At 36.6% G+C, this 27994-nt stretch overlaps 1 protein-coding gene across 4 annotated transcripts; it reads left to right on the top strand.

Annotated features, from left to right (window-relative positions):
- The first annotated feature begins 376 nt into the window (after window positions 1–376).
- On the top strand, window positions 377–27994 carry ypel1 (yippee-like 1). 4 transcript variants are annotated; one of them, XM_059549595.1, is made up of 5 exons: window positions 377–554; window positions 4924–5211; window positions 16208–16251; window positions 17924–18032; window positions 20333–23632. In XM_059549595.1, the coding sequence occupies exons 2-5, from the start codon at window positions 5095–5097 to the stop codon at window positions 20420–20422; spliced, it is 360 nt and encodes a 119-aa protein (XP_059405578.1). In that variant the 5' UTR covers window positions 377–554; window positions 4924–5094; the 3' UTR covers window positions 20423–23632. The 4 variants fall into 4 exon arrangements, with proteins under 4 accessions (XP_059405578.1, XP_059405580.1, XP_059405581.1 ...); XM_059549597.1 differs by lacking the exon at window positions 377–554 and adding an exon at window positions 798–1016; XM_059549598.1 differs by lacking the exons at window positions 377–554; window positions 20333–23632 and adding exons at window positions 1755–2007; window positions 27463–27994.

Here is a 27994-nt window from a genome sequence, read left to right as displayed (position 1 = left end):
ACAAATATTTGTGAACCTAAAGTATTCATTATTATTGGTGTTTTTGAAACCTTTTTTTTTTTCTCTCTTTTTCCTGGATTTTTTTTTAAGATGATTACCTAGGTTTTGTTGCCTTAAAAATCCTTAAAACTGTAACTGCATAATTGCAATCTGTAAAATTCCCCACTCAGCTTTCTCGCAGTATAATTAATTAACTCTTTTTTGTGGTTGCTTTTTAAAAAGTAAGAAATCGTGAAAGCGTGAGAAATATTTGTGAATGAAGACAGGACAGACGTGAATGTTGTTGAGCGTGGAGCGCAGACTAATAGCGATCTACGCCTCGTACGTGACCGCATCACAGTATCATTCAGAAAAGAAGGGAAAAAAAGAAAGAAAGAAATCCGCAGAGAAGAGAGTGTCACAGCAGAAGAACTATGAACAGTAGACTCTGAACAACAACAACAACAACAAAAAGAGCATCATCGTGGACCGTCGTGACACACGCGGACGCAGCAGCGCTCCTAGATGAGAAACCCTGCAGTGGGGAGAACAACTGATCCACTTCCACCAAAAAGGTATTGCATTCTGCATCGTGCAACATTTCTCATGTTTTATTTTCAGATTAGATGCTATTTTCCGATGCAGAACACCTAGTGTGTGAGTTGCTTTAAGAGCACTGCATCCTAAGCGAAGGTCACATTGGTGTGCTGTGTTTTTAAAAGATACGGCAAGCAGCAAGTTTAAACGCGACGCTGTCAAGCACAACGGTCTTTGGTTTTATTTAATTATGTGATCTGGGTAATAATCGCCTTGTGTCCGTGTGAAAAGCTTTACTGTGGATCACCATGGTGCGGAGTTATAAAACGGGACGCAGAATGAAAACATATGACATCATCAGGACAGTGGTGGCGACGCGACAGGCTTCCTGATTATGGAGAAGAAGACTTCACGAATTAACGCCCTCCTGTTCGCTTTTGAAACTATTGATCAATATTGATTATCGTCGGAACACTGCGTCTGTCTGTCTGTGTCAATAGGTAATTATTAGTTAGGCTGTTTATCTTTGAACTTTCAACGAATATGATGACATATGATGTACATAACAGGAAGTTTTAACGTTACGCATTGCATCTAGCGTTATAGTTGCACACAGATACTAAAAATCTGGGTTGTATTTTATTTTTATTTTTAACCATCATTTATTTTAGGCAGTCTCTTCACTTATTATTTATAAGGCGTAGCAGATGCTCTCTGACGCATAAAGATGGGGCCATTTCTTTAGTGCTGTCAGGCTGTGAAACCCATCCCTCCATGAACCCCTATTTTAGAGCAGTATTGCTCAAAAATGACTCTGTCTTGGTATGTTGGCATGATTTGCATGTGGTATTTCTTGATGTACAATAAATAAGGAATCAGTGACATTATATGGCTGAAAGTAGCTATAGGATTCTAATAACTACAGATCATAATGCAAGACATTCATCTATTTAACGAATACTAAATTGTATATTTTTACTACCAAATCATTGTTAAAATCTAAAAGAAAATTGTCCACTTCACCTCGTTGGTTTATTATTCCTTATGCAAGTAGCTCTTGTAAGGAACATAATGCAAAACACGGATCCGATTAAGTCATCATCTTAACCTATGTAATCGATAAATTGCATTGTATTTATTTACACATCCGGGATTATTTTCGCTTGGCTGGTAGCTCCGCCCCCCATGGCCATCTATTGGATGCTTCACACGCCTGTAATGCGACGCCCCGCCCACTCACAAAGCAGCAAGACTATCACAAACACAAAGAGTGCAACAAAGACTAGAGAAATGTACAGCCTAACCGACAAACAAAACTGTCAGATAGTCTCAGTTTGAGGTCTAAGACGGAATTTGCACCGAGACGAGACAACCGAAACCAAATAAATAAAAATATCACAAAGTATACTCTGGTGAAAAAAAATATATATATATATCAGCTTCCCTAAAGAAAATCTATGCCAAACTTCGCACTGAGATCCAGTTCAGGTGGTAAGTTGAGACTTTATGTTCATTTCTATCTTAGAGATAGTCTACGTGAAACATGATTATTGTTGTAGAACGCTTGTTAGTTCATACAACACAGGCTCAAAACCATTCATTTCTAAATATCTGGTCTGTCAGTGGAAAAATGTGGAGCTGGATTCATGCACGCGATTTATAAGTTAATTAAAACTCAAATATGGTATATTGATTGCATGAATCATACAATTTACCTTTGGCATTAGTGTTTGCAGATATCAAGTCTCAAATTCTGTCTCCGTGTCACTCAGCGCTTCCTGGTTTTGTCACAAAGCACGAGTCTTTGTTTTGTTTCCACGTTGGTCGCACAATACGCACAGTTTCTTTGTTGTTTTCTCTAAAGATCCCGCTGACAACAATCACTTTGCACCTTTTGTAACTGGTGGGCTATTGTTGGCTCGCTGAATTGCTTTTAGTTGTTTGTCACTTTGTAAGTAAAACAAATTAATGCTTACGCCGAATAAATGCTACGAAATAATCGACTCGCTTGTTATTCTAGAAGTGATTAGGATCTTAACGTGGCCACTCGAGCTCTTAAATGGCTAGGTTTGTTATAGATATTACTGTTTTTCTTAAGCCATAATGTTCATGACTACTGACTAGCCTTATCCTCTCAGGTTAACGCGCTCGTGAACCTCCTTTGTCTGCTGTTGATCTTTCTTCAGAATAACCGTCCTCGGGGCTTCTTTTAGGATATTAACGCTTCTTTTGTTCACATTAATTAAATTAGCTGTTTAACCGATTAAACAATTATAAACATTTTCATTATTTTCACATTGTTTGTGGTTACAAAATCAACTTCTCTTTGTGAAAGCACGCTTGACATGGCATTTGCGCGAGCGTCTAATGTGATTATTTTTGTGTACAATATAATTCTTCCTACAAACATTGAATGTGGGTAATAATCTCGACCTTTTATGTTTGGACGGTCTGCATAGATCTGCAAAAAAACAAAAAACATACATATTGAATATCCACAGATATGATGTTTACAGGTAAACAAGTTCTACTTTACACCGAGACGCGTGCCACATAGCGCGCGGCGCGAGCTCTAGTTGCCTTCGTGAACGCGCGACCGTGTTGCCATCTCCGCTTTTTACACGCGACGTGGAGCTTTGTGTTTACGTAAAGTCGCTTATAATTATGGTCAGTTTTGAGAGCTTATTAATAACAATTATATTAATACAGTCTTATATTTGATTGCCAAGACCTTGGTCTTTACAGCTCAATGAATTATGATCTACTAATAGCAGATGTCAAATATTCCCATCTGTTATGCGCACCGCAGTATTATGTAATTATTAAAATTAGTAGCCCAATTCAACTTTCATTTCCCGTTTCTGCTTTTCTCAGAATGCCATTTCACGTGTGTGGATGAGATATTAACTGGTCAGTTATAATATGTAAACCGTCTAAATTATTTGTGGAGGAGGATATACATACTTTTTTAGCATCAGGATTCATTTTACATCGTTTATGACTGTTTAACGCAAATGAAAAGCAACATGGGGTTGGTGCTTCATGCTTGATTTGATCAGGTAAGGTAAATCAGAGCATGTTTCTTGTTTTAGCAAGATCTGGCAACACTTGGCGCCACAGGAGCAGAGCTCGCGCGTTTTGTTGGTCTGCATGGCTGGAGCTTCCTGTGCTATTGCGGAAGTGTGTCTGTATTTTTCTATTGCATAAAGTGTTGTTGCCCCATTAGCGCATTATACATGGTTTCCTGTTATTTTCTGATTGTCTGTGTGAACGTTATGTGAACTATGAAAAAATACGAATGCCAAAAAGGGATGGCAGTTAGCATAGTACATATTGAAATCTACCAGTGCCTCAAGCAGCACTCATCTTTGTTAAAATAACTTATAATTATCTTCCTGAAAAAGAATTACGGACCAGTGGTATCACATCATAATATGTTACTGTGGGATAATCAAAGGCTGGCCAATTGCTAAAATCTAATGAAATAAGTTCAGCCGTAATTTACTGCATTAGTAATATTTTGACTCTGTAATGAATGGGCAGTCTGGCCTGGTTAAGCAAGTTGATTTGAATGTCATCCTCTAATAGACGCTGGATTTCCCACAGTGGCAATAAATCTTAGCTTGGTCCTCTTGGTGCACATGGAAACTAGCTGCAGCTTTTGACATGCTTAAACAATCCTTATTGGCTAAAAGTGAATCTTTAATATGTGGTATTCACTGGAGAAAAATCATTGTTATTCACACTTCATCAGACACACAATGCCTCCACTGACTGCTCAGGCTTAAGCTGTCATGGGTGAAGAGGAAATGATTGTTTTCATTCGCTTTTATCTGATTTCAGCTGCTCATTTGCTAAGTATTCTTGCAATTCTAGGACTAATTTTTCATGCTAAAGTATTGGTTAACACAAGTTGAGCATGGCGCTAGCAACACCAATGTCATAGGTTAGATTCCCAGAAAATACACTTGAGTTAAAAGTGTATAGACCTTGAATGCAGCGTAAGTCTCTTTAGATAAAAGTACCTGCTAAATTTATAAATGCAAATGCAGGTTCAACATAAAATATGAAAAATATTGTCAGCATTCAATGGTTAATTTTTCCATGCAATTTCTATGAGAAATTTTATCATACTTCTATGTCTTTTTTTTAAGTTTGAATGCTCTTGTCCGTGTTTATTGTATTTGCATGGAAAAGTGACCGGTGCAATTTCTTCTTTTGTGTTTCATGTAAAAAAAAAAAAAATTCCAAGAAAGAAGATTAAAGTTATGTAAGACTTTTAATTTTTGGGTGAACTTTTTTTTTTTAATCAGTTCTGCCTGTCTGTCTTTTATAGTTTGGTAGGATAGAGTATGTTTATTCCAAAAAGTAATGGCCTTCCCCATCTTCCTTTCCCTTTATTTCCAGGTCGTATTTTCTCCTGCGGTGTCTGTGTGGAGCGTGCCACACATCCACTCCACAACAACGACGGCTTTTGCTTGCATCTTCCAGTGCTTCTTATGTCAGCAAGTTCAGCAGAGCTGCAACTCATCTAGAGCCAGCCCAGAGGAACCTAGTGAGGAGCACCACGACTGTGAGATGGTAAAGATGACAAAGTCCAAGACCTTCCAGGCTTACCTGCCCAACTGTCACCGAACCTACAGCTGCATCCACTGCCGGGCACATCTCGCCAATCATGATGAGCTCATCTCAAAGGTTAGTGGAGACTCTAATGGACTCATAGACAGTGTTGGAGAGTAACTAATTAAAAGTAGCCATACTACCAAATTAACTACAGTATTCATTACTGTTACCATACTTTAGCTGCTTTCAAAGTTTTTATTTTATTTTTAATTTAAAATATATATTATATATGTAACTATTATTATTACTTTATTATTCTATTACATACATGTGTGTGTGTGTGTGTATGTGTATGTATGTGTGTGTGTGTATATATATATATATATATATATATATATATATATATATATATATATATATATATAAGATATAACACATTACTATATGTAAGTAAAACTACATATTTTTTTTTCTGTTACCTTGCAACATGCTATAAGTCATGTCTCTGCGATTTTTACTGTATATCCTGATGGCACCCATAATACTAGGTTTATCAGCTTAACTACAGTACCATTTTGTCTATGGTGTACTGTGATACCACAGTAGACACTTTGAATCTTGTTTGTTGGATATAACAGGATATGTTCGCACAGGAGGCACGTGCCGCTCTCCCAGATGGCTAAGCTGTTAACGCTACTGCAAGAGATGATCCATTTCCCAGTATGCACAGCACCTGTCAGGATCAGTCGAACCCTCTTGTAGTTCAGACAAGATGGTTTGGTTAACCTGTTTGAATGCTGGTTGTTAATTTCTTGTTTTCCAGGAAAATGTAATTTGAAAATTAGTCTTCAAGGGTCAGATTCACGAAACATTCTGAAGAAAAAAATTCTTGGTAATTTCATATTTCCAAAAACTTAGAATTGGTTTTATTTTATTTTTTAAGATTTACAAAACATTTCTTAAGAATGTTCTTATCTTAAGATTGTTCTTAAGAAAGGACTTTGAATTAGAATCTGAATACTTGAAAAGGAAATCCTTAAAAATCTCTTCAGGCTATCTCAGGGTTAGGGTTGACCCTAACCCTAATCCCAACCCTAACAACGGACGTTGACCTTTAACTACCATCACCAGATTGCAGTATGTTACTTCTCAGATATTCCAAAAAATTAAAAAATATTTAATTTCTAAAAGTTCAATGGCGTAAGCAATCAAGCAATGGCCAATGCCAACACAAGCCAACCATTGTAACACAATGATCCAATCCCCCTTCCCCCCAACGATCAGGCCTGTTAGCATTGTTCATTGTTTGCTGGAACCGTGTGTATTGACCTTTAAAATTTGGATAAACTTCAACCTGTCTTAAAAATTGGGGATAATCTCCCCAAAGGTAAGACGCTTAATGATTTTATTGGTCCCTTACATTTATTAGAACATGACACTAGTTACATATATATCAAAAGTATTCAAAAGTGACACCAGTGATCCATTATGTAAACAATGATGAGTTGTGATTGTGTGTGATGACTGTAGAATTCCAAATTCTGTCAAACAGGGACTTTATTTTTAATTTCTCAATTACAACAACAGTATTTTAATGATTATTACGGTAATCTGCAAGCCAGTACAAAAAGACAGGCTTTTTAGTTGATCAGCAAATCTTCAGCAAGAGCAGCCATGAAATCAAATTTAGTTTATGTTCCAAAGTGAAATTCTGGAAAAATTCTTAAGTTCTAAAATATTTTCTTTAGAAGATTTTTATGAATCCAGTCTCATTTTTATAGTGAAGGAACATGCATCTAATTAAAGTTCTTCTCACCTACAATAAGAAGCCACGTCACATGCTGCTTTATGGGTCATAAATTTGAAGCTGTTTAACATGTCCTCCTGGTGATCCAGAATCGTTTTATGGATTATGTTGACCTGAGAAATGGAATGTTGATCAACTTGTATTTCCATTACGTGTTTCGAGACTTTTGTTGTTCTTATTTTAAGGTCATAGATTAAGTATATAAGCAGTGGTGCAGTTCTTTATATTAGGGCTGAAACGATTCCTCGAGTAACTCAAGTAACTCGATTACAAAAAATTATCGAGGCCTCGAAGCCTCTTTTAATTTATTTAAAATCTCACGTCAGGTTCTTTCGCAATGATATTTTTTTAATGTGACACAACGCGTTTACGTCATCCACAAAGCGGAAGGAGACACAAGCCCTGCGTCCGAAATCGCATACTGCAAGGAGTCAGCAGTGTTTTGATTTGAGGACGCGGGCAAACGTAAAGAGAACGTCGTGGCGTGTGTCCATTGCAAGATAGAGCTGGCATACCACAACTAGGGCCCTATGATTTCCGCAATGCAGAAAACGCGGAGGGAATCGCGGAATCCAGTCATAAAAACGGAATTTACAGTTTAACGCGGAATGGCACGGAATTTGCCAAATTTTGAATGAATTAATAAAAAATAGGTCATTGCACTTACATCAAATCATGATATGGACTAATATCTGTAAATATTAAGCCAGAATAGTCTGTTTAAATATGAATCCTGCATGTTCTGCATGTCTCTGTTAATGAATGGAGCAGACGCGCGACTTCCTTTATTACAGACACTGAAGCGCGCGTCGTGACGTGCCGCCATCTGCTTTCTCACTAAATAAGACGTGAACACATGAATAACTTCTCCAGAACTGCTCTGACAGTCACTTCATGAACATTTGACCGTTTGATTTGAGTAAAACTAGCGTCACATCACATACACAGAACTGTAAAGGTAAGTCAACTCGTCAAAATAAAAGTCCGGTTAAAGACTATTGTTCAGCAGAATGTACTGTACATAGCCTACTACTAAAAAAAAAATCAAACTTTTTTTTTAAGGTTTAATCACACAACATTTGTTCCATGTTTTATTTTTTATAGTAAATCCCCTTTGTTTACCAAAAAGTAAATTTTCAATAATTAAAAGATAAATTAAATTATTGTTTAATGTGTTTAATGTTAAATGTGCATCTCAGAAAATGCTTTATTTAAAACCCCAACTGAATGGCACTTAAATGCACTTAATTCATCTGTCAACTTTATTGTCATTGTTCACAGTACAAGTACAGACAGATAAATGTTTATTTTTGATGTATGCATTGCATTCTATGCATTTAAAAAATACAAATATTTTTTTTCTAAAAAAGGAAACTTAGTTGTTCATTTTAAGAGACCCAGGAGTCTTATTTTCTCTTGCATAATTAACATTGCACTTTAATTAAGCAAAAACACATTTTATCCGATTACTCGATTAATCGATGGAATTTTTGGTAGAACACTCGATTAATAAAATATTCAATAGCTACAGCCCTACTTTATAGTGGTATTGTATAAAGATGACAGTGGCCTCAAACAGGTCAAGGCTAAATGTACTCCACCCAAACAAACAAATATGTATCTGTGTGTGTGTGCGCATGTATATACATTTATTATATATTACTGAAATTAATTATTGTTTAAACTTTTTTTTTTTTTTTTTTTACTTCTGAAAATACATTATATATTTATCTTTTATATCAAAATACAAATATAATGTTATCATATGTATATTGCTGTATATATTATTCACACTTTTTTAATTGTATATTTCATTTTTTTGTACTCAAAAATGACTTCAATTCTATTATAAACAGAAAACATATACTATACACTGACATGGCTATAGATTTTGAGGCTGAATAATGCACTGCTGTTCATTGAATACTCTGTCACTTGTATTAATTGATATATTTTCGTATCTCTAAAATCTGTAAAAATGTACAAATCTCATTACGGCCAAGTTATGGCTTGTTGACATGTAATGAGGATGCAGTGCCATTTGTATCTAAATACACATAGGATCTAAAATAAGATCTGTGGAGAGCAGCAGTAATATCATGCCCTCTTTAGACTCTATTAATTGCCTGTATGAATCCTTGCCAGTTAAACTTTCTGGACATGAAGGTAGACCAGGGACAAACTTCATGACAAAGAATGTAATTTCACAGGGAGTAAAACAAAATTTATTTGAATGGGCTTCAGCTCAGGCTCCAGCGCGTTTATCCTCCACAATCTTTCAGATAGTCTCTTTACATTCAGCCATGGCACACTCGGACAGGATTGTTTGTGTGTTCAAATAGAAGCATTAATGCTCTTAGCACTTATAAAAAACACCACATGCTCTAGGGAGGTGTGTCGCTCTTGAGTGAAAAGCGCTTTTGCTGTATGGGCTCTCCTGCAACTTCCTTTCTACATCTCATCTCTTCAGTGCCAAGAATTACCTCTAAGCTGATTATTTCATTGGGTCCAGTGCCTTTCCCCTGTAGCTACTGCAAATCTAAGGGCTCTTTTCATGGTGCGCATCTTCATTTCATTAACAAATGGCCCTGCTCGATGGCAGATCGTATATTATGAAGGGTACATTGTTTCTGCGATGTTATCTGCGAGGAGATTTTAAGGGCGAAAATAGACATTTAAACCATGAAAAGCTTAACAGATGTTCCTTACATATCCTGATATTTAGACGGTGCCTTAAAGATGACCCACTTTTTTTTCAGAATGGAGGCCTTTGTTAGCGGTCAAAAGTGGAAAATGTTTGTGGCTTTTTTGTTTTAACTGGTAAAGCAGGTTAATTTGATTATGACATACTTTCATTCTTCCAGCATGGCCACAGAAGCCAGGACTTGCCATGCCAGATATCATTCTTCTTGTTGATATCTTTCATAATGCGATCATTCTTGATACATATTAATTGTGGTGAAACCTTTATTGAAAGGAAGCATATATATATATATATATATATATATACAGTACAGACCAAAAGTTTGGACACACCTTCTCATTCAAAGAGTTTTCTTTATTTTCATGACTATGAAAATTGTAGATTCACACTGAAGGCTCAAAACTATGAATTAACACATGTGGAATTATATATGGAATTATATACATAAAAAAGTGTGAAACAACTGAAAATATGTCATATTGTAGGTTCTTCAAAGTAGCCACCTTTTGCTTTGATTACTGCTTTGCACACTCTTGGCATTCTCTTGATGAGCTTCAAGAGGTAGTCACCTGAAATGGTCTTCCAACAGTCTTGAAGGAGTTCCCCGAGAGATGCTTAGCACTTTTTGGCCCTTTTGCCTTCCGTCTGCGGTCCAGCTCACCCCTAAACCATCTCGATTGGGTTCAGGTCCGGTGACTGTGGAGGCCAGGTCATCTGGCGCAGCACCCCATCGATCTCCTTCTTGGTCAAATAGCCCTTGATACCTTCAGTGTGACTCTACAATTTTCATAGTCATGAAAATAAAGAAAACTCTCTGAATGAGAAGGTGTGTCCAAACTTTTGGTCTGTACTGTATATATATGTGTATATATATATATATATATATATATATATATTAGTGCTGGGCAATGATTAATGTGATTAATCACATCTCACATCCACAAAAAAAGGTCTTGTTTATATAATATATGTGTGTGTACTGCATATACAATGCACAGATACTATTTAACTGAACAGAGATGACATAACTGAATCCAATGATGAACTGCCTTTAACTATCATTTTGCATTATTGACACTGTTTTCCTAATGAATGTTGTTCAGTTGCTTTGACGCAATGTATTTTGTTTAAAGCGCTATATAAATAAAGGTGACATTGACATTGACACAGCACTAATATATATACGTATTTACGTATTGCATAATTTTGTCCAAATTTATTTATACTTTTACCTGTTTTTCTTTGCAAAATGTATTCTCTCATAATGCATAATAATCTCTCATAATACATGATACATAGCTGTAATAATGAATCAATAATGCATAAATATGTATTAATTAATTTATACATCTTACATTAATTGATGCATCTTGCATAAATATTTACTTATTGCTAATGTGTGAGTTTTTATTTAATAATATTTTTACACATTTTATAAATTTACTCAAAAAATTTTGAAAACAGAACACTTTATATATATATATATATATATATATATATATATATATATATATATATATATATATATAAATTTGTTTTTATTTTTTACAAAAAAAATGTATACTTACTACTTTTAGTATCTAATTTAAAGTTGACTATTTTAGTTTGCTGAGTATTTTCATGCTTATCCATGTTAGATTGGAGACATGCTAAGCTATCAGTACAACTGGTTGTGTAGGTTTATGAATTTTATGAAGTCTAGCCTTTATCTGCATCTGTTTGTTGATGGTCCCTTTTCTGTAAAACTCCCTATTACTCCTCCTCAGTAGTTAAAGTGGGTTACCAAGCCTCTTAACTGCTCCCCACAATCAGGTAATGATTGATAAGAATTAGAACAAGCCCGGCCTTTACTGCAGTTTGTCTCAGAGCCAGGTGCCGTTGATAGGAACAGTAACTGAGTCTGACCCACTTGTTCTGTTTTAACAACAGTAATCTCAGGTTACTTTAGCAGAAGTGTTAAGACCAGTGAGAGGGAGGAAAGTCAGCCAGTCAGTGCTGAGTATGTCTTTAGCCAATAGATAAATAAAGACAGGCGAAAGAGGCAGGGAAGAATGGATGGTTTTGTTTTTAAGCCAGGTGGAAAGTTTTAGGCTTGCGTTTAAAATCAGTCTGTGTTGGCTGCAGAAAGAATCTCAGACATTTTGCATAAAGACATGAGTGACGTCTGTTCTTTGATGTTTTTGTTATGGACTGAATATCCTTTGAAGTGTGTGGATGATACTGGTCAAAGTTTATGACATGATCATGAATCAGTGAATTGATGCCGTAAATCTTCTGACTGGCATATGAGATGATAAAGCAATGCAACAGGCCACCAACAACAGGCCAACAAGAATGCTATTCCAGGTTTGTAGGAAATAGTATTCACCCTTTAGTTTGCACGCAGCATTTACTGTATGCATTAGTCCACACAGTCCAAACTGCCAATTTAAATAATTGATCTACACTTCATTGCATCTTCAGGTTAACCTAAATAGCCTTGGCCCTTGTCATGCGGAAAACCGGTGTTCATTAATCTTTTTAAAAGAGAAACGTATCTTTTGGCAAATATGAGTGAGTTGCTGAATCCCAGGGATCCCTTCTGTGTGGCCTGCTGTTATGGTTACAGTAGTTGAAAACCAAGCAACACTTACCAAGATATGCTCAAGTCATGTCAAAAACCTTAAAGTAAGCAGTCACTTGGAACAATGTGAGGGAATTTCTGCTGCAAATAATTAACTTGTATTTAGTACCTTTATTATAAATGTCCAGTTGAATCTAAAGCCTGCATAAATTTTTTTTTTCTGTCACTAATGTATCTTTTTGCTTATTTGCACTGAATGTTTCCCAGGACTGTCATCCATGGCTTTTGTAATTATAACATAATAATGGAGGTAGATCTGTAATTAAATCTTATTGATCTGGCTTAAATGCATTCGCTTCCTCCTAAATGCACTGCTTTCACACCTTCTCTCATTCCTGTGTGCATTATACCTACATTGTAGCTAGAGCCAGATTTACATGTCCCACAATGTAAAACGACACAGTTGGGGGCCTTTCATTGTGTCAATGTCCCTATGAAATTACCCGTTTGCCTTTAGCTCTAGCTGGTTAGACACTCCTCTTAGAAGAGCGCAGACAGCCGCCGTGGGCTTTAACAGTCTTTATTAGGCTTGTTGCTATACTGGGGTCATCGGCAGTGGAAAAGTAAAGCCGATTCACCCCGTCCCAGCTCTTGCGACCGAGGATGACAGCTGGTTACCAGGAGCACACTGGCCTAAATCCAGCCACTTACACCAACAACAAGCAAGCATTGCATTTGTAAAAAAATACTAGATGTGCATAGTTGGAATATTAATTTATAATTAACTGCATTGATGAGATTGTGTTTAAGTTTTCACAGAAAGCTGTCCTAATCTGAAAAGCACTGCACATGTTCTTGGTAATCCATATTTTTAGCTGGTGATTCAGATCATTCAGTGCTCCATCCATGAATATGTTTGCCTAACCTTTCCACACATCCTACTACTATAATGTCCTTTACTAAAAACAGACCAACTTTGTATGACTAAGTTCTCTTGTGTACAGTCTCCTCAGAGTATTCTCACCATGACTGAGTGTCATTATTAGTGTTATTTGCTAAGGCAAGCGTCACTTTAACCATTGCTCATTCGCTAAAAACCATAAATGTTTTGAAGTGTTGTTAAAGGGACAGTTCACCCAAAAATGAAACGGTGATGTTTATCTGCTTACCCCCAGGTCATCCAAGATGTAGGTGACTTTGTTTCTTCAGTAGAACACAAACAAAGATTTTTAACACAAACCGTTGCAGTCTGTCAGACTTATAATGGAAGTGGATGGGAATCACGGCTAAAACATACAAAAAAAACAATATACACAAACAAAACCAAACGTCGTCGTCTTCTTCTTGCTTTATGGCAGATCGCAGACTTATAAGTGCATTATCGCCACCTATCTCTCAAATGGACCATTGACTATCTACAATCTCAATTAGGAGCATCAGTGGTCAATTTGAGAAATAGTTGGTGATAATGCACTTATAAGTCTGCGATCTGCCATAAAGCAAGAAGAAGAATTTATTTGTTTGTTTATTTTTGGTGAACTATCCCTTTAATGTTTTTTATTTTTATTATTATTATTATTTAATAAACAAAATGATACTCTAAAGAAGAAACTAAAACTAACAGCAGGTGGCGGAAAATGTCTCAAAAGACTGATTCATTCAGGAATTCAGTAAACGGCTCTCTCTGTGGGCTACTGAATCATCGGTTCATACGATTAGTTCAAAACGCTGATTCATTCAGAAACTAAACACCACTGCGTTGCTCAGAGATACACAACAGTTCTGCTGTGGCTTTATAGGTAATATTTTTGTTGGCAAAATTGAACAAAAACACAGAATATTGTGTTTAAAATATAGCATAATAACTTCTTATTTACTGAAATGTTGTATAAAATCACATTTACACTCATGTTCTTCGTGACAAAAACAGTACTCGTGTGATATTGCTCTCGCTATGTGTAATAGGGCTGGACGATTAATCGAAAAGTAATCAAAACCGAAATTCATAACCTCTAACCGACGTAATTTTCCCATGTCGGTTATTTCGGTTTTTTAATCCTGTTAACACTTCCCCCTTAAAAGCATACTAGCGCGTGTGTAGCCACATGACTCTGCCAGTCAGTGGCATAAAAGCAAAACACGGAGGTGAACGCCGGTTCAACACTGATGGCGCGTGAGCGGTGAGCCTTGCGTCTTCACTAAACTTTGTCAGTTGTATTTGTTTTATGGTTTGGAGATTCAAGCGATTAGATGATCGGATGTGTATTATAATATCGAGCTACCATGTTCGCACAGCTGCATTGTGGCACAAACACTCATATAAACAGTAGCTATGAAGATCGCGCGCACAGAGGAACACAGAAACTAGTTGTCAGTGCTGTCCTGTGATTTATCAATAAAGTAGCTTAGAATCTCAAAACTTATTATAGCATGTTTGTGTGCAGCGCACATGAAGCACAAGCGCGTGCACAGAGAGCAGCGGTCGGCGGTCGGGCTGCGGGTTCCCGGTTTGTGTCCGTTCTCGGACTGTTCTGTGCATTTTAACTGTAGAAAAGGTTGTTCAGAGTCGAAACTACGATACAGAAAACTACATCAGTATATCATCATAAACGCAGCCGTTTTTGTCTTACGTGAACATAAACCGATGAGAAAGAAAACACACATGTGCAGTATTTTTGCTTAAAGAGACAACAGCCTAATAAACGCACTGCCTGTCATTAATGTTAATTAAAGAACAAAAGAAAGCCATTCAGTGATCTTGACTGAATGTATTTAATAACTTTACTTGATTAATCTTTATTTTATTTATAAAAAGAAATCAATGCAGTGTTTTTAAACTTTTAATTACAGTTACTGTACCTGAATTTTGTTTTTTGTTTTATTTATGATATTGCTAATTGATTTGTTTGTTCCTATCTTATTATTGACTGTTTACTTGTCTTAAACACTTTAATATTAGAAATTTATGTTAATCTAGTTGTTTTTGCTAAGGTATTTTTTTTAATCACAGGCAAAATTCCTCTTGCAGTGTTTTGTAGGCTGCCGATTTTTGCTCATGTTATTCAACTGTAACAGAATGCTTTGTAAAAAAGTTTGACATCTAAATGTTTGACTTTTTATCTTATTGGAATCGAAACTAGGAATCGATAAGCAGAATCGGAATCGATAAAATTCAAACGATACCCAACCCTAGTAAGAAATGTTACGAACATAGATAAAATAACTGCTGATAGTCAATCATATTTACAGTACAAACCTTTTCAGTGAACTATGAGGGCAAAAAAACAAAACAGAAACAAAATAATCATTCATTAATCGTAATCGAGGTAAAATGTTCAATTAATCGAGGTTTTGATTTTAGGCCATAATCGTCCAGCCCTACTGTGTTGATATTGCTTATTATATGATACAAACATTATTATTATTAACTCATACAGGGACATTTTTTCATAACTATAATTAATTAACGTATTAAACTGACAGTCCTTACATATATACACACACACACATATATAGAAAGCAAACAGTACAGGTTTGGACCAACATGAGTAAATGATAACAGTTTTCATTTTGGGAAAACAATCCCGTTAAACACTGAATGGAAACCCTGCAGAAGTGCCTCCTGTCAGCATTCAGCTTTATCTCCATTTTTATGACGAGGAATAAAAGCACCTCTGTTCCTTCACTCTCCACTAGTCAGCTCAATGTGTGGAGCTTATTATGTATAGTCTCATAAACCCACATACACACATTTTCTAAAGAGAAACACTGTTTCATACTTGCACACACATACGCAGAGACTCATTTATGAAATCCACATGTTGGCCTGTGACCAGAGCTTGGCTGTTAGAACACAGTGTGTTTCAGACAGACCTTCTACATACTCACACGCACATAGACAAACATACAGAGAGAGGACCACAACACCCACACACACTCTTTCATGGAAAACCATGTGTGGGTCTGATGTATCTGTGTGTGTGTGTGTGGGAGAACTTTGATTGTAAAGTTATCATTCATATATAACATTATATTTCTATTTTTGTCTCTCTAGTCATTCCAAGGCAGCCAGGGACGAGCCTACCTCTTCAATTCAGTGTAAGTATATATCTCATCCACCTCAATAATTTATAGTTTAATAATTTATCATTTAATTTATGTATAATAAATGCACCCTTGGTGAGCAGAAGAGACTTAAAAATCTTACCGTCCAGAAAACTTTTGAATGGTATTTTTATAAAAAGGGTTATGTACCTGGTCGTTTATGCAAAATAAACCCAGACTGATTCCAAGGCTGATGGGTCATATATCACCCTGAAGGAGTTTATTTTGTCATAATGACCGGGCGACTGCACATTATCCCTAATATCTCTATCAGAGGCTCATAGAGGAAATGGAATAGCTGTTTTGCATATTATAAGAGCTGTAGGCCTAAACATAGCACTGCTATCTAATGATGCGAGTTGATGATTCATCATATTTAAGCATAGCGCTGCCAGTGTGTTTAAGCTAGCGCTCCAGTGTGTGCGAGATATTACGATGATGAAGTCTAGGTTAAATGTGTTAGCGAACTGTGATATTCCTCAGGCAATGCACAGTAGTGCATGAGCATTAAACATTGCCATTGTAAAGATATAAAAACATAAACACAAAAAGGATTCTTTAATTAAGAGTTAAGTTTCTCTTGAAATATTATACAGTTTTGACCTATACAGACTTTATGAAAGTATGTGTTAATGGAAAATTAGTTAAATTAGGTCACTTCACACTACCACTGGATAGCCTGCTGATGCACGTCACATCTTTAACAAATATCATATGCTAGCATTCGAAATTAATACTTTTATTCCACAAGGATGCATTTAATTTATCAAAAGTGACATATACTGTATAATCGTTATAATATAATGATTTTAATTTTAGAATAAATGCTGATATTTTGAACTTTACATTCATCAAAGAATCTAGAAAAATATCATTATTTGCACAAAAATATTAAGCGGCGCAACGGTTTTCAACTCTGAAAATAACTTGAGCACAAATCAGAATCTGAAGGATAATGTGACACTGAAGACTCTAGGAATAGATGCTAAAAATGCAGCTTTGCATCACAGGAATAAATTACATTTTAAAATATATTGCAATAGAAAACTTATTTTAATTGTTAATAATATATCAAATAACTGCAGCCTTTGTAAGCATATAAGAGTCAAAAATCTTACCAACCTCAAACTTCGGAATGATAGTGTGTGTAAATTGTGAGATAAAGATTTTTATTCAGTGTGTATTTCAGTCATTTTGACCATTATATCAAAGCCAGCTCATTATGCAGTGCATCTGGTCCCCATCAGCTAATTTAAATAACATTTTGCTTTGCTACTAATTTGTAGGATTACTACCATTTGAGCCTCATTAAAGATAAGCAGAACAAATTTGTGTAAATCATTTGTAAAACCATTCTTACGTAAATTGCACTGAACTGAATGCTGCAGTTTGTGTATATGATTTTGCCAACGGCATCTAAAATGGCTTATGCATAGTCTGTTTTTATGTCAGTTGATTTCTGTTGAAAATTTAATGTAATTTTAGAGCTATTCTAGTCGTAGCTGGGATGCTACCTGGTTTCCATTGATAGCAATCATATCTGCTGTAGTACTGCTTCTGACCACCTAAGTGGTCAACCAGTAAAGGTTACCCACAATGACTTTCAGAAAACCCATCGGTCACATGAATAATCATTTTGACCATTGATTAACCTCTTTCCCCTCAGTGTGAATGTGGGTTGTGGTCCAGCAGAGGAGAGGGTTCTCCTAACAGGGTTACACGCTGTGGCGGATATCTACTGTGAAAACTGTAAAACCACCCTGGGCTGGAAATACGTAAGTTAACTCTCCTTCCATTCCATGCAAATTATAGACTATTATTTGAAACACTTTTCCTTGCAACACAAGACAAGCTGCGTTTTGTTTCGAGGTGTCTCACTTTGCTGATACGTGCTTGTCAGAGTGCTTGTTCTGCAGTTGCAGTAACAGCAGTTGGCTAATCTGAGCTGTGTGGGTTTCTTTATTTTTGTCTACTGATATCCTGTTACTTTGCTGGTCTCTAGTGACCAGAATTAACATCCTCTGACCTCTCCCTGCAGTCCAGCACACATTTAGATCTATATATGTCTTTATTCACCGCTCAATTAGGACCCACTTCAATGCTGTAAGAGTTCATGCTGTTGTGTTTTCATACGCAGACACTGAATAATAGATCAGTTTTGACAGGATTTTATAATAACTTTCATTAATAAGTCATTAAAACAAGCGCACATCTCATAATATGATGCGTAACAGATCTGTTATGTGAATTTAACATTTGAAATTACATTTTATTAATATTTGAATACATTTCATCAAACATGAAAATATGGAAATAGACAATAAATAAATATTTTAAAAATAAATTAATACTTTTATTCAGCAAGCATGCATTGTATTAATTAAAAGTGACAGGAAAGACATTTATAATTTTGCAAAAGATTTGTGTATCAGTTATGTGAAACTGGTTTATAAGTATGGATTATGGGACACTGAAGCCTGGAATAATGTCTGCTGAAAATTCAGATCTGCCATCACAAAAATAAATTAGATTTTAAAATGTATTTTCTGTGTTTTTGTAGATGGCAGGTATTGAGGTATTGTGTGGTTGTTACTCTTCCTGATTAAACCGGAGCTCTTATGGTGTCTGAGGATTGGTTAAGAGGGATCTTACACTCATGACTCAATCTTGTTAGTCTTCAGGTCTCCGCATGCTTGATTACAAAGCCTTTAGATTCAAGCAACTCTGAAACACTGATCACAGACCAGTTTCTTGAAGCTCTTTTCACCATCATCTGATGAGAAACTCTCAGGAGCAGCTCTTATTTCAAGCCATCTGAGTCAAAGCTGGCAGCGTAGGGTTTAGAACCAGAGGCAGGATGACACACCACTGCTCTAGTGGGCAGATTTAAGTCAGATGAGTAATGGACAGGTGTGAGAGGAGATTCAGACAGACTAAAGCAGTCAAAAAGACTTTAGTTAAGCTGACCATACTAAAGCAATAGCTAGTTTTATATAATTTCAGCATGTTATATCATGTAACAGGGAGTCTTTTCTGTCCAGAATACATTAAAAGGCTCCTGTTCTGCATTTTATAGCATTTGATTTCCCCTTTCTTGGACCAAACCTGTTCTTCTCTCTTTCTGACCTTTTTAAACAGGCTGTTTTGGCTACTGTGCGATAAAGGCCTCTGTTATGATTGGCTAAGATCTCTGTATCAATGTAGATCCAGCAACAGTATTGCAGCAGTATTGTTTATTATTTTAAAGACACATTTTATAGTCATCAGTTCAGAAAAATTGCTATTCTGTTTTTCCCCCCAAAATTGTGCAGCCATCCTAGAAAAAGGAGATGGCTGCCAAGCAAAAGCCATATGTACTGTATATGTGGCATATGTCATTTGTATATTTTTGTAGTTTAACTTCAATACATGGTCTGGATGCACTGGAAAGCATATCAATATCATAATCTTTTAAGAGAAAGGCAAATCCTGTTTTTCATTATTGTTAAAGGGACTGTTCACCCAAACAAAATAAAAATGTAGTCATCATTTACTCACCTTCATGTCTTTCCAAGCCCATGAGACTTAGGTTAAGCTTTGAAACACAATTAAGATATTTTTTTTATTAAACCTGAGTGGTTTTGTCCCTTCATTGAAAGTCCAGGAAAGCAAAATTGAAAAGGTCATAAAGGCATCATTAAAAAATCCATATGAATTGAGAGTTTTAATCCAAATCTTGTGAAGAGATTCAATCACCTTATATAATCAACAGATTTAATTTATGCTTTTATGTGCATCTAAACAATTTTTATTGCCATTTTATGGCAATTTTGGATCTTCTGATCTTTTTTGGAGTTTTTGTTACCTGAACTTTCTGTGGAGGCGTAGAAAACTCTCTGCTTTCATTAAAAATGTAATCTGTATTTTGAAGATTAACCAACGTATTATGGGTTTGGGTGAGTAAATGATAACAGGATTTTCATTTCTGGGTGAACAATCCCTTCAAGTAGGCAGAAATATTGTTTGATTTATTTCAATAGTCAAAACTGCACATTTCTCGGTCCTGACGTTTCGTCGGTTTTTGTCTCTGTTACAGGAGCATGCGTTTGAGAGCAGTCAGAAATACAAAGAAGGCAAGTTCATCATCGAGCTGGCTCACATGATCAAAGATAATGGCTGGGAGTGACCTTCACCTACTTCCTCTCCGCTCAGTGACCTTTGGGCTGCTCTGCCGTGGACTTTGCCGAGTGACACCACCACACGCACACGTACACAAACAAAAAACGCACAGACACGCGCGCGCACACACGCCACCGTCGACCATGACACATCCCGACATCTCTACTGGGTCATCACAAAACTCAAAGGCAGAGTGACGGAAAGCGAACTGAAGACGGTCTATGGTCACTGAAAGACTCTCTAGGACCTTTTTCCGAGATGTACATGTCAACACTTTGGGATCTGAACCTTCTCCCTTCCTGTTTGACTGCCCCGTTAAATTGTTTCGGTGTCTTAGTGTGCGTTCTGTTTGGACAGGAATCTTAAGTCCTTCCTGGTGGACTGATGTTACTGGTTAGCATTTTTCTCCTTCTCTGCATCAAGCCCATTCTGATTGTTTTTCCTTTCACTCTGGGGTAGCGACAATTGACATACGTTATAAGAGTTGGGGTTGGTTTCAGGGTTAGGCTATGTAGCAGTATATTACAGATGGGGGTGGGTGTTCAGCATTGCAGTGGCATGGCAGTTCCCCTGCGTTTTACCCGTTTTATTTCCGAAATTGGATGACTTCACTGTGCAATTGGTGGGACTCTCTGCGTCTGAACCCTACAGGAGCTTTAGTTGTCTCTGGTGCTTTTGGTGAATTACACAAACACGCGTCTTTGAGTTGTCATTCGTGGCAGGTTCCATTTTTGCAACCGTATTATTGGTGAGAGAAAAAAAATTAAACTAAACAAGACAAGTGACAGCCGTTTGGATACACTGGACATTGGGGAAAACTGAAACTAGTGTCCTCGGAACATTGTTTGCGTTACATTTTCATCCCCCTTCACGCCAAATGATGAAAAGATTTTACTAAACTATTGTTGTTGATATTACAATCACATGTATGTTCATTGCTATGTGTAATTTATGTGTTAAACCACATGTTTGGACATGCACATGCATGTTAGCTCAGTGTGTTTTACACATTATGTTTATGGCATACTTGAATGCAGTTACTTTGTTTGCACTTTGCAGAGGCCTTGTTCATGGGTTTAGAGGCAAAAGTCTGTCCATTTTATGGCCTTTTTTTCATGGAAAATAATGGAATGATTGTATTAGATGCTTTGAATGATTTTCAGGGTTGGGTGGTTGCTGGCTTAATCATCTCCCTCTACTTTCAAACACACTGCTTTTGCTTTCTTCTGCAGACCTGTTCGCTATGCTCGTAATTCGTCCAATTGGATTCACCCATCAGAAGCAGGTCTCAAATTTTACAATTGGACACCATTCAATGTGGCGTTACGTGATTCTTTTGCTGCTAATAGAGATAAATGCAATCCGGAACTTTCACTTTAAACCTTCTGCACTTTACCCGGACTGTCTGAGAGCATGCGAGCGGATGTGTTCCTTTTTTAGCTTTCCTCCACATCTTTGCCTCTAAGCAGCATGAATCTTGTGCCTCTTCAAAAGATAAAATAGAAAATAAAATAAAAAAATCTCCCTCTCTTGTGTTGTGCGGCGCATGACTCCGAGAACCCAGCACGTCTATTAGAAGCTCTGCTGGAGCTTTGTATCAACTCGAAAATGACGCGAACTTGGAAACGAACCTCACAGAACCTCTATCCACTTGAAAGTTGAATATAATCCAGTATTTTTTTTATAGTTCTGTGTCAAAGTTAGAGATGTTATGAAACAGTGGTTGTATTTTGCAAAGTATATAAAAGGGGCGGGGCTGTTAGAATGGAAGGGGGCGGAGCTTGCTTCCTGTAGAGATAAAGAGGGGCATTTAATGTAGATTTTTATCAAATAGAATTAAATATATATCGAATCGTACAGATGAATATCGAGGTTTCGTCATGCTTAAGGGTGGGTGGGAAGGTGGGCAATAGTAGAAAGAGTGGCGAATCCTCTGTTACCGTTCGCCGCCGATAAGGTCAGTCCGGTCACGTGACCTTCGAATCAGTCAAATACAATGCAAACAAAATAGTTGTAGAAATATCTTACTTGAAAGATGATACAGAGTTACAGACAATACATTGTCCCTCTCACACAGTTTTGTACATAAAGTAACATATTTAAGGTTTTATACATATTTCTACTGGGTTAGTTTCTCTACTTCCCCGACTTGAAGCACTTTTGTTCACTGTACCTCTGGCTTTATATATGTGGGTGAATGACGAGAGAGACAGAGTGTGTGTGTGTGTGTGTTGTATGCGTGTATGCGTGTTCCCTTACTTCCCTTCCTTTATTTGTAGCCGTTTTTGCTGTTGTTCATTAGTTCTTCTGTGCTGTTTCCTTTATGACACTTCTTTTGCTGTCTCACAGCGTGTTCTGATGTGTGCTCTCTTAGCTTGATGATAATGAGCTTTTGTATTTTTTGTTTTTTCTTTAATATTAAAGTTGATTTTTGATAATTTCCTGTCAAGAGCATTATAGGAGAATGTCTGCTGGTCGTGTTTTAGCATCATGGTCAGCGGTGAGCTGGATTCACCTGCCAAAAGTCCACAATAGAAACACCGACCCAGACCATTTTACACACACACACACACACACACACACACACACACACACACACAAAACAGCTTTCCCTAAGATTTACAGAAACAGAACTCGATCCAGGCCAGTGTCACTGTCAGTGTGCACACAAAAAATAAGAAATCGCTCAATCAGACCATTTTTACTGTTAACCACTTGTTTAAACCAAAAATCGAGTTTGTGAATACCAAGTGGGAAATTACTTTGTTAGCTTTTTTGGACTGTGATTTGACTTTTACAGTGACATATTAAGGTGTTTCTGATATTGGCAGTAGAAAAGATTGTTTATTGCTGTTTCTTTTAGTGACATTGGTTTCAAACCTTTCTGGAGCTGTTAATCTTTGAGATTTGTCATTCAAACAACATCTAGTTTAAGGCAACAGTGGTATGCAAAGGAAACGATTGTATACGTTTGCGGAGTTATTTTCTTAGGACTGTTAAAATATAAGGTCTAAAGCATGTTGTATTTATATTGGCTATATTAAGTCGTGCCTGGTTTTCATTCTTTCTTATTTTTCTTCTTCAATGCAAAAAAGCATTTTTCTTCTTTTTACTTGATTACATTGCTTTGCATTCTGTCCTAGTAAAGAAAAAACTTATTTGTCTGTTTTCACTGTATTGTAAACTATTCAGATATCACAATAAAGTTTAAATGGTATTGCAGTTTTGTTGGACATTTCTTTAAAATAAAAAAATCAAGAACCACTCCTAGCTGTCCTTCATAAAACTGTATCCATATCTGTTGTGGGGCTTTATTCTCCTGTTGATCAAACATCTTTACACTACTGTTTTTGGTCTTTTGACACTCTCCCACTGTGCGCACTGGCTTAAAATTCAAAAGTCGCATCATAGCCATGTGTTGTCAGAAACGTTACTAAATGTTTTTAGCACTTCTGAATTTTTAGCACTTGCTGAACCCTTTTAATATTCCTTTCAAGTCAAGGTATCTATCAGATATTGAATATGTTCTAAAAATTGAATGTAAAAGAAGGAGAATAGAGTATTTGTAGTTTAGTCAGACCAGTAAATTGGAGTTTTATTCCTCTTCTTCAGCAAAGTTCACTGACCAGATTCATTGACCTGAAACAGCAGTCAGTCAGTGTAGACTATACAGTCTGTATATAAGTATGATTAAGTTTGAAATGTACAATCACTGAAGTGACATTTTATCCTGAATCACCCCCATCACTAAAACTCTTGTTCTAATGTATATGCAAACTTGAGTCCCTCGAGTCACTGTATCTTTGCATATACTTGCTTAAGTAATTTTTTTTCTTTTGCAACAGAAAAACATCAGCAGATCACCTCCTAAGCACGTGCATTCACAATGGAAAATTTTTAACAGATTCAGACCTGTGGCGAGAGCAAATCATGCAAAACCACCCAGCTATGGCCCAGTATCGGTATAAAACATGCACTTAACATTTCAAAGCCAATGTGTTTTGAAGCATGGTTAATATCAACATATATCTTATCATATGAGAACAGAACTTCTCTCTTACTGTATGCATGTTTTTTTAACCTCCTATCTTCAAGAAACGTTTGCTCTGAAAGTTCAAGGTTGACTAAACATCACATTTTAATGTTCAGCACAATGTCTGCTAACTTGTATGTCAAGACAAAACATGGCAAGAGTCCAGTCATTTGACAATGGATCTGTTATGTAATCATATAACTGATTCTATCAACTTAGGCTGTGTTAATAGCGTAAAAAATTGGCCCTGTCTGACATATTCAGTTAACAGCCGAACACAGCGTCTGTCAAGTGCGTATATATGGCTAAATGACACATTAATGAAGAGCACAGGCATAAGAGGTCTGGAGGTTGCCTTTGTCTTATCAACGGTTGACTTGACTCCAGATTGGGGAACAAAGAACAGCGATGGCCATTGGATAAGGTGTCTGGTTAAACCAGATAAGATGTGATTTTCTCTCTCTCTCAACACTGAGGACATTCACTCACTCCCTTTTTCGTGCTTAGAATATTCTGTGGTTTCCTAGCGACCGGTGCTTCATTGCCATGTGGCTTAGTGGCCGGTAAAGTGTTTTTAGTTACTGACTAACAGTTTTGCCATTCTTTAAATAAAGACAGGTGAAGAGTTGCGTGGTTAACTTGATCAAAACAATGGCTTAATGTAGTTTGTGCACCCGTTTTGCGAGTTAACGGTAAGTATTCGTATGTATTCTAAACCTCTCTTAATACATGAGTGTGCTGCATGTTCACATTGAAATTAAATTAGGCCCTGTTTTTTGTGCGTGTGAGAGACTTTTGTGTCATTATGTACCAGGTGTGACGTGATCTCCCTGTTTCCAATTTCAGCGTTGAATGATTTATTGTAAGGACCTTGTGGGAACACACACGCACGCATTAACATGCACTCTGATGCATAATTATTACGTGACTAAAAGATAGATGCTTTTCCTGCTACCAACAAACAGAGTAAACCGAGCTTAGTGCGGTGAGGGTGAGAAGGTGGATTTAAAATAATAATAATAATAAAAAAATGAATATAGCAGCTCTATATAACATCGTCAGAGATCATGATTTGATTAGTTCTAGTCTACCGGCTGCATTAGCTACACTGGCTTATCATCATGAAAAAGCAACCATTAGGTTGTGTTTCCTTGCTTCAAAGTGTGCTGTTTCCATGGTAACCTCCCAAAACCAAAACAATGCCCCAAAAATTTTAGGTAATCCAATAGGGACTGCAATTTTAGAGCTTCGGGGGGAAAAAAGTTCATAAATGTGAGGAACTTGGCTGTCTCCTTCACTTGTTTGAGAACAGTAATTGTAAGTTACAGCACCCGACTCCATCAATTACCAGAGAAATTTAGTCTCAGAAATGTTGTTTATTATAATGCACATCCTAATGCATTTAGATTATTTAAATTCGACGTGTGGAGCTTATATTTTGTAATGGCACTTGAAAAATGTTTATTATTTGACCGCAAACTTATCTAAAGAGAATAATTCGACATTTTGAATTGGGACTACTTCTAAGGAAAGGCAGGGCTAACATAATTCCAAGTCTTGAGCACATTAAAGTTCCATATCACTTAACCAAATGATTTCAGTTATTTCAATGGTCTTTACCTGGTGGCCCAGCAGGGCACAACACATAGGACTAACTTCATTGTGTTGCACTAATTCTCACGGTGTTGTGCTAATCTTGTTGTGCTGTTAATTTTGTTGTGTTGCAACTTGTTTCCATTGCATTGCAGCTTGTTTCTATTGTGTTGTGCACAACTGGGTCAACGTACCTTACAGCCTAAAACACCAAAAGATCCAAAACCCATAAATACACTGATCATAAAAAATACAACAATTGATAGGATAGAAATTACAAACTATTTCCACGTTTTCCCCAGTAAATTACGTTCTATGGATTGATGGAAAACAAGCTTTATTTTTCCCACTCTCTCTCCTATACAAATATGTGCAAACACACACACAGTACAGACGGACACCGTACACAGATGTTTATCAGCGCAGCCCCACAGCTATATCAAGATAGTTTTGCAGCTGAAAAGCTACATGACATTTCTTTGCAGCGAAGTGGTAATATTGCTGTTCTTAAAGCAGTTAAACTTACAGTTAACGTGAAGAAAACACTGCTGCCGCACACTGCTGAGAAACGTACAGACCCAGGTAATTCACACACACATCTCTCTCTCTCTCTGTACCAAGCCTCCCTTACTAGCTGTAAATTGACCTTGTGGAATTTGCAATGGAGGCTTGAGATAAAGTGTGTAGGAAATTTTTGTTCAGCACAGTGCCTTACCCAAGGGGTTAACAAACTATTTTGTCAGTAGAACCAATTAGTGTTCTATACACACACTATATAATATAAAAAATAAATAAAATAAATGTAAATGCTTGAATAAAATACAAACTTCACTTTATTGCAAACTGAGGGACAAGTTGAAACTACTTTCCCAGAAAACTGACAGAATGTCTCAAAACCTGTAGCTTAAGTGACGTTAAATCCAGAAAATAATAACAGCACCAGAAAGTCTACATGTGGTTTCTAAACAGCAATTGTGCGTATTTTGATGACACACTTGAGTTAAAATATCCTGTTGGACATGCTGTGATTAGACACCAGTGTCACATTATTTGTTGCTCTGACGTCATAACTGTTTTTCTGCTTTTCTCTCGCTTCCCTTTCTCACAGTGAACATATAATTGTAAAGCAGGCTCACTGAGAACAAAGAGAGTTTTGCTTTTAGTTTTGCTTTTATATCACTGCCTGTATTTGTTGGTTATGTTTTTAAGAGACAGAAGATAAAAATGTTATCATCACATGCTCTATTCTTCCTCATTTTCCCCCTTTGTCCTAGCGTCACTAAATTGGAGAGGAATTTTTTTTTTTGGCACAAGCTCAACCCATTGTGATTATTCTTCTTGTAGTGTGTTACATCACCAACCTTGTTGGGTAACAAGACAGAGAACATACGACTAGTTCCTTGTTGTTTGCGTTTCCATAGGAAAAAGTTACATGGAGATGAATTTTGTCCACATCTTCTGAAGTGATCTGATTGCGTTCTGTGACAAACAAACCAAAGGAAGCAAGTCATTCAGGTCTTGAACAACACAAGGGTGAGTAAATAATGACAGAATGGTTTGTATATAGTTATTGTATGCCATGTATGTTGGTTTTGTTCTACAAATAATAAACCAAGATTCAGATTTACCAAGGTACCAAAGTCTGCAATCAAAAGTAAATATGAACTCAATTATTTATCAACAAATTCTTCTAAGAACAATTGTTAGCAGACAGAGCTGAAGGTCACCGCAAAAACAATCAATGAAACATTGTCCGCCCATCAATACAGCATTGACATACTGAATACACTAATTCCACACAACGTCACATGAACACCACACCATTGTGTCAAATGTCAAGTTACTGTAAACCAGTACTTCCCAAACCTGTCCTGGAGGACCCCATGTCCTGTGCATTTTGTATGTCTCCTTAATCAGTCACACCCAATTTAATTCTTGCAGTCTCTGTTAACG

The sequence above is a fragment of the Carassius carassius genome, chromosome 5 (assembly GCF_963082965.1).
Source record: "Carassius carassius chromosome 5, fCarCar2.1, whole genome shotgun sequence".
In the NCBI taxonomy this organism is placed as follows: domain Eukaryota; kingdom Metazoa; phylum Chordata; class Actinopteri; order Cypriniformes; family Cyprinidae; genus Carassius; species Carassius carassius.
This window is presented reverse-complemented; position numbering and strand designations above follow the sequence as displayed.

Bases quoted from the DNA above. Each gene is read 5' to 3' on its own strand.
- ypel1 (XM_059549595.1), top strand. From the start codon at position 5,095: ATGGTAAAGATGACAAAGTCCAAGACCTTCCAGGCTTACCTGCCCAAC. The intron at 5,212-16,207 runs GTTAGTGGAGAC...TTGTCTCTCTAG, and splicing joins ATGATGAGCTCATCTCAAAG to TCATTCCAAGGCAGCCAGGG. The intron at 18,033-20,332 runs GTAAGTTAACTC...TCTCTGTTACAG, and splicing joins CCACCCTGGGCTGGAAATAC to GAGCATGCGTTTGAGAGCAG.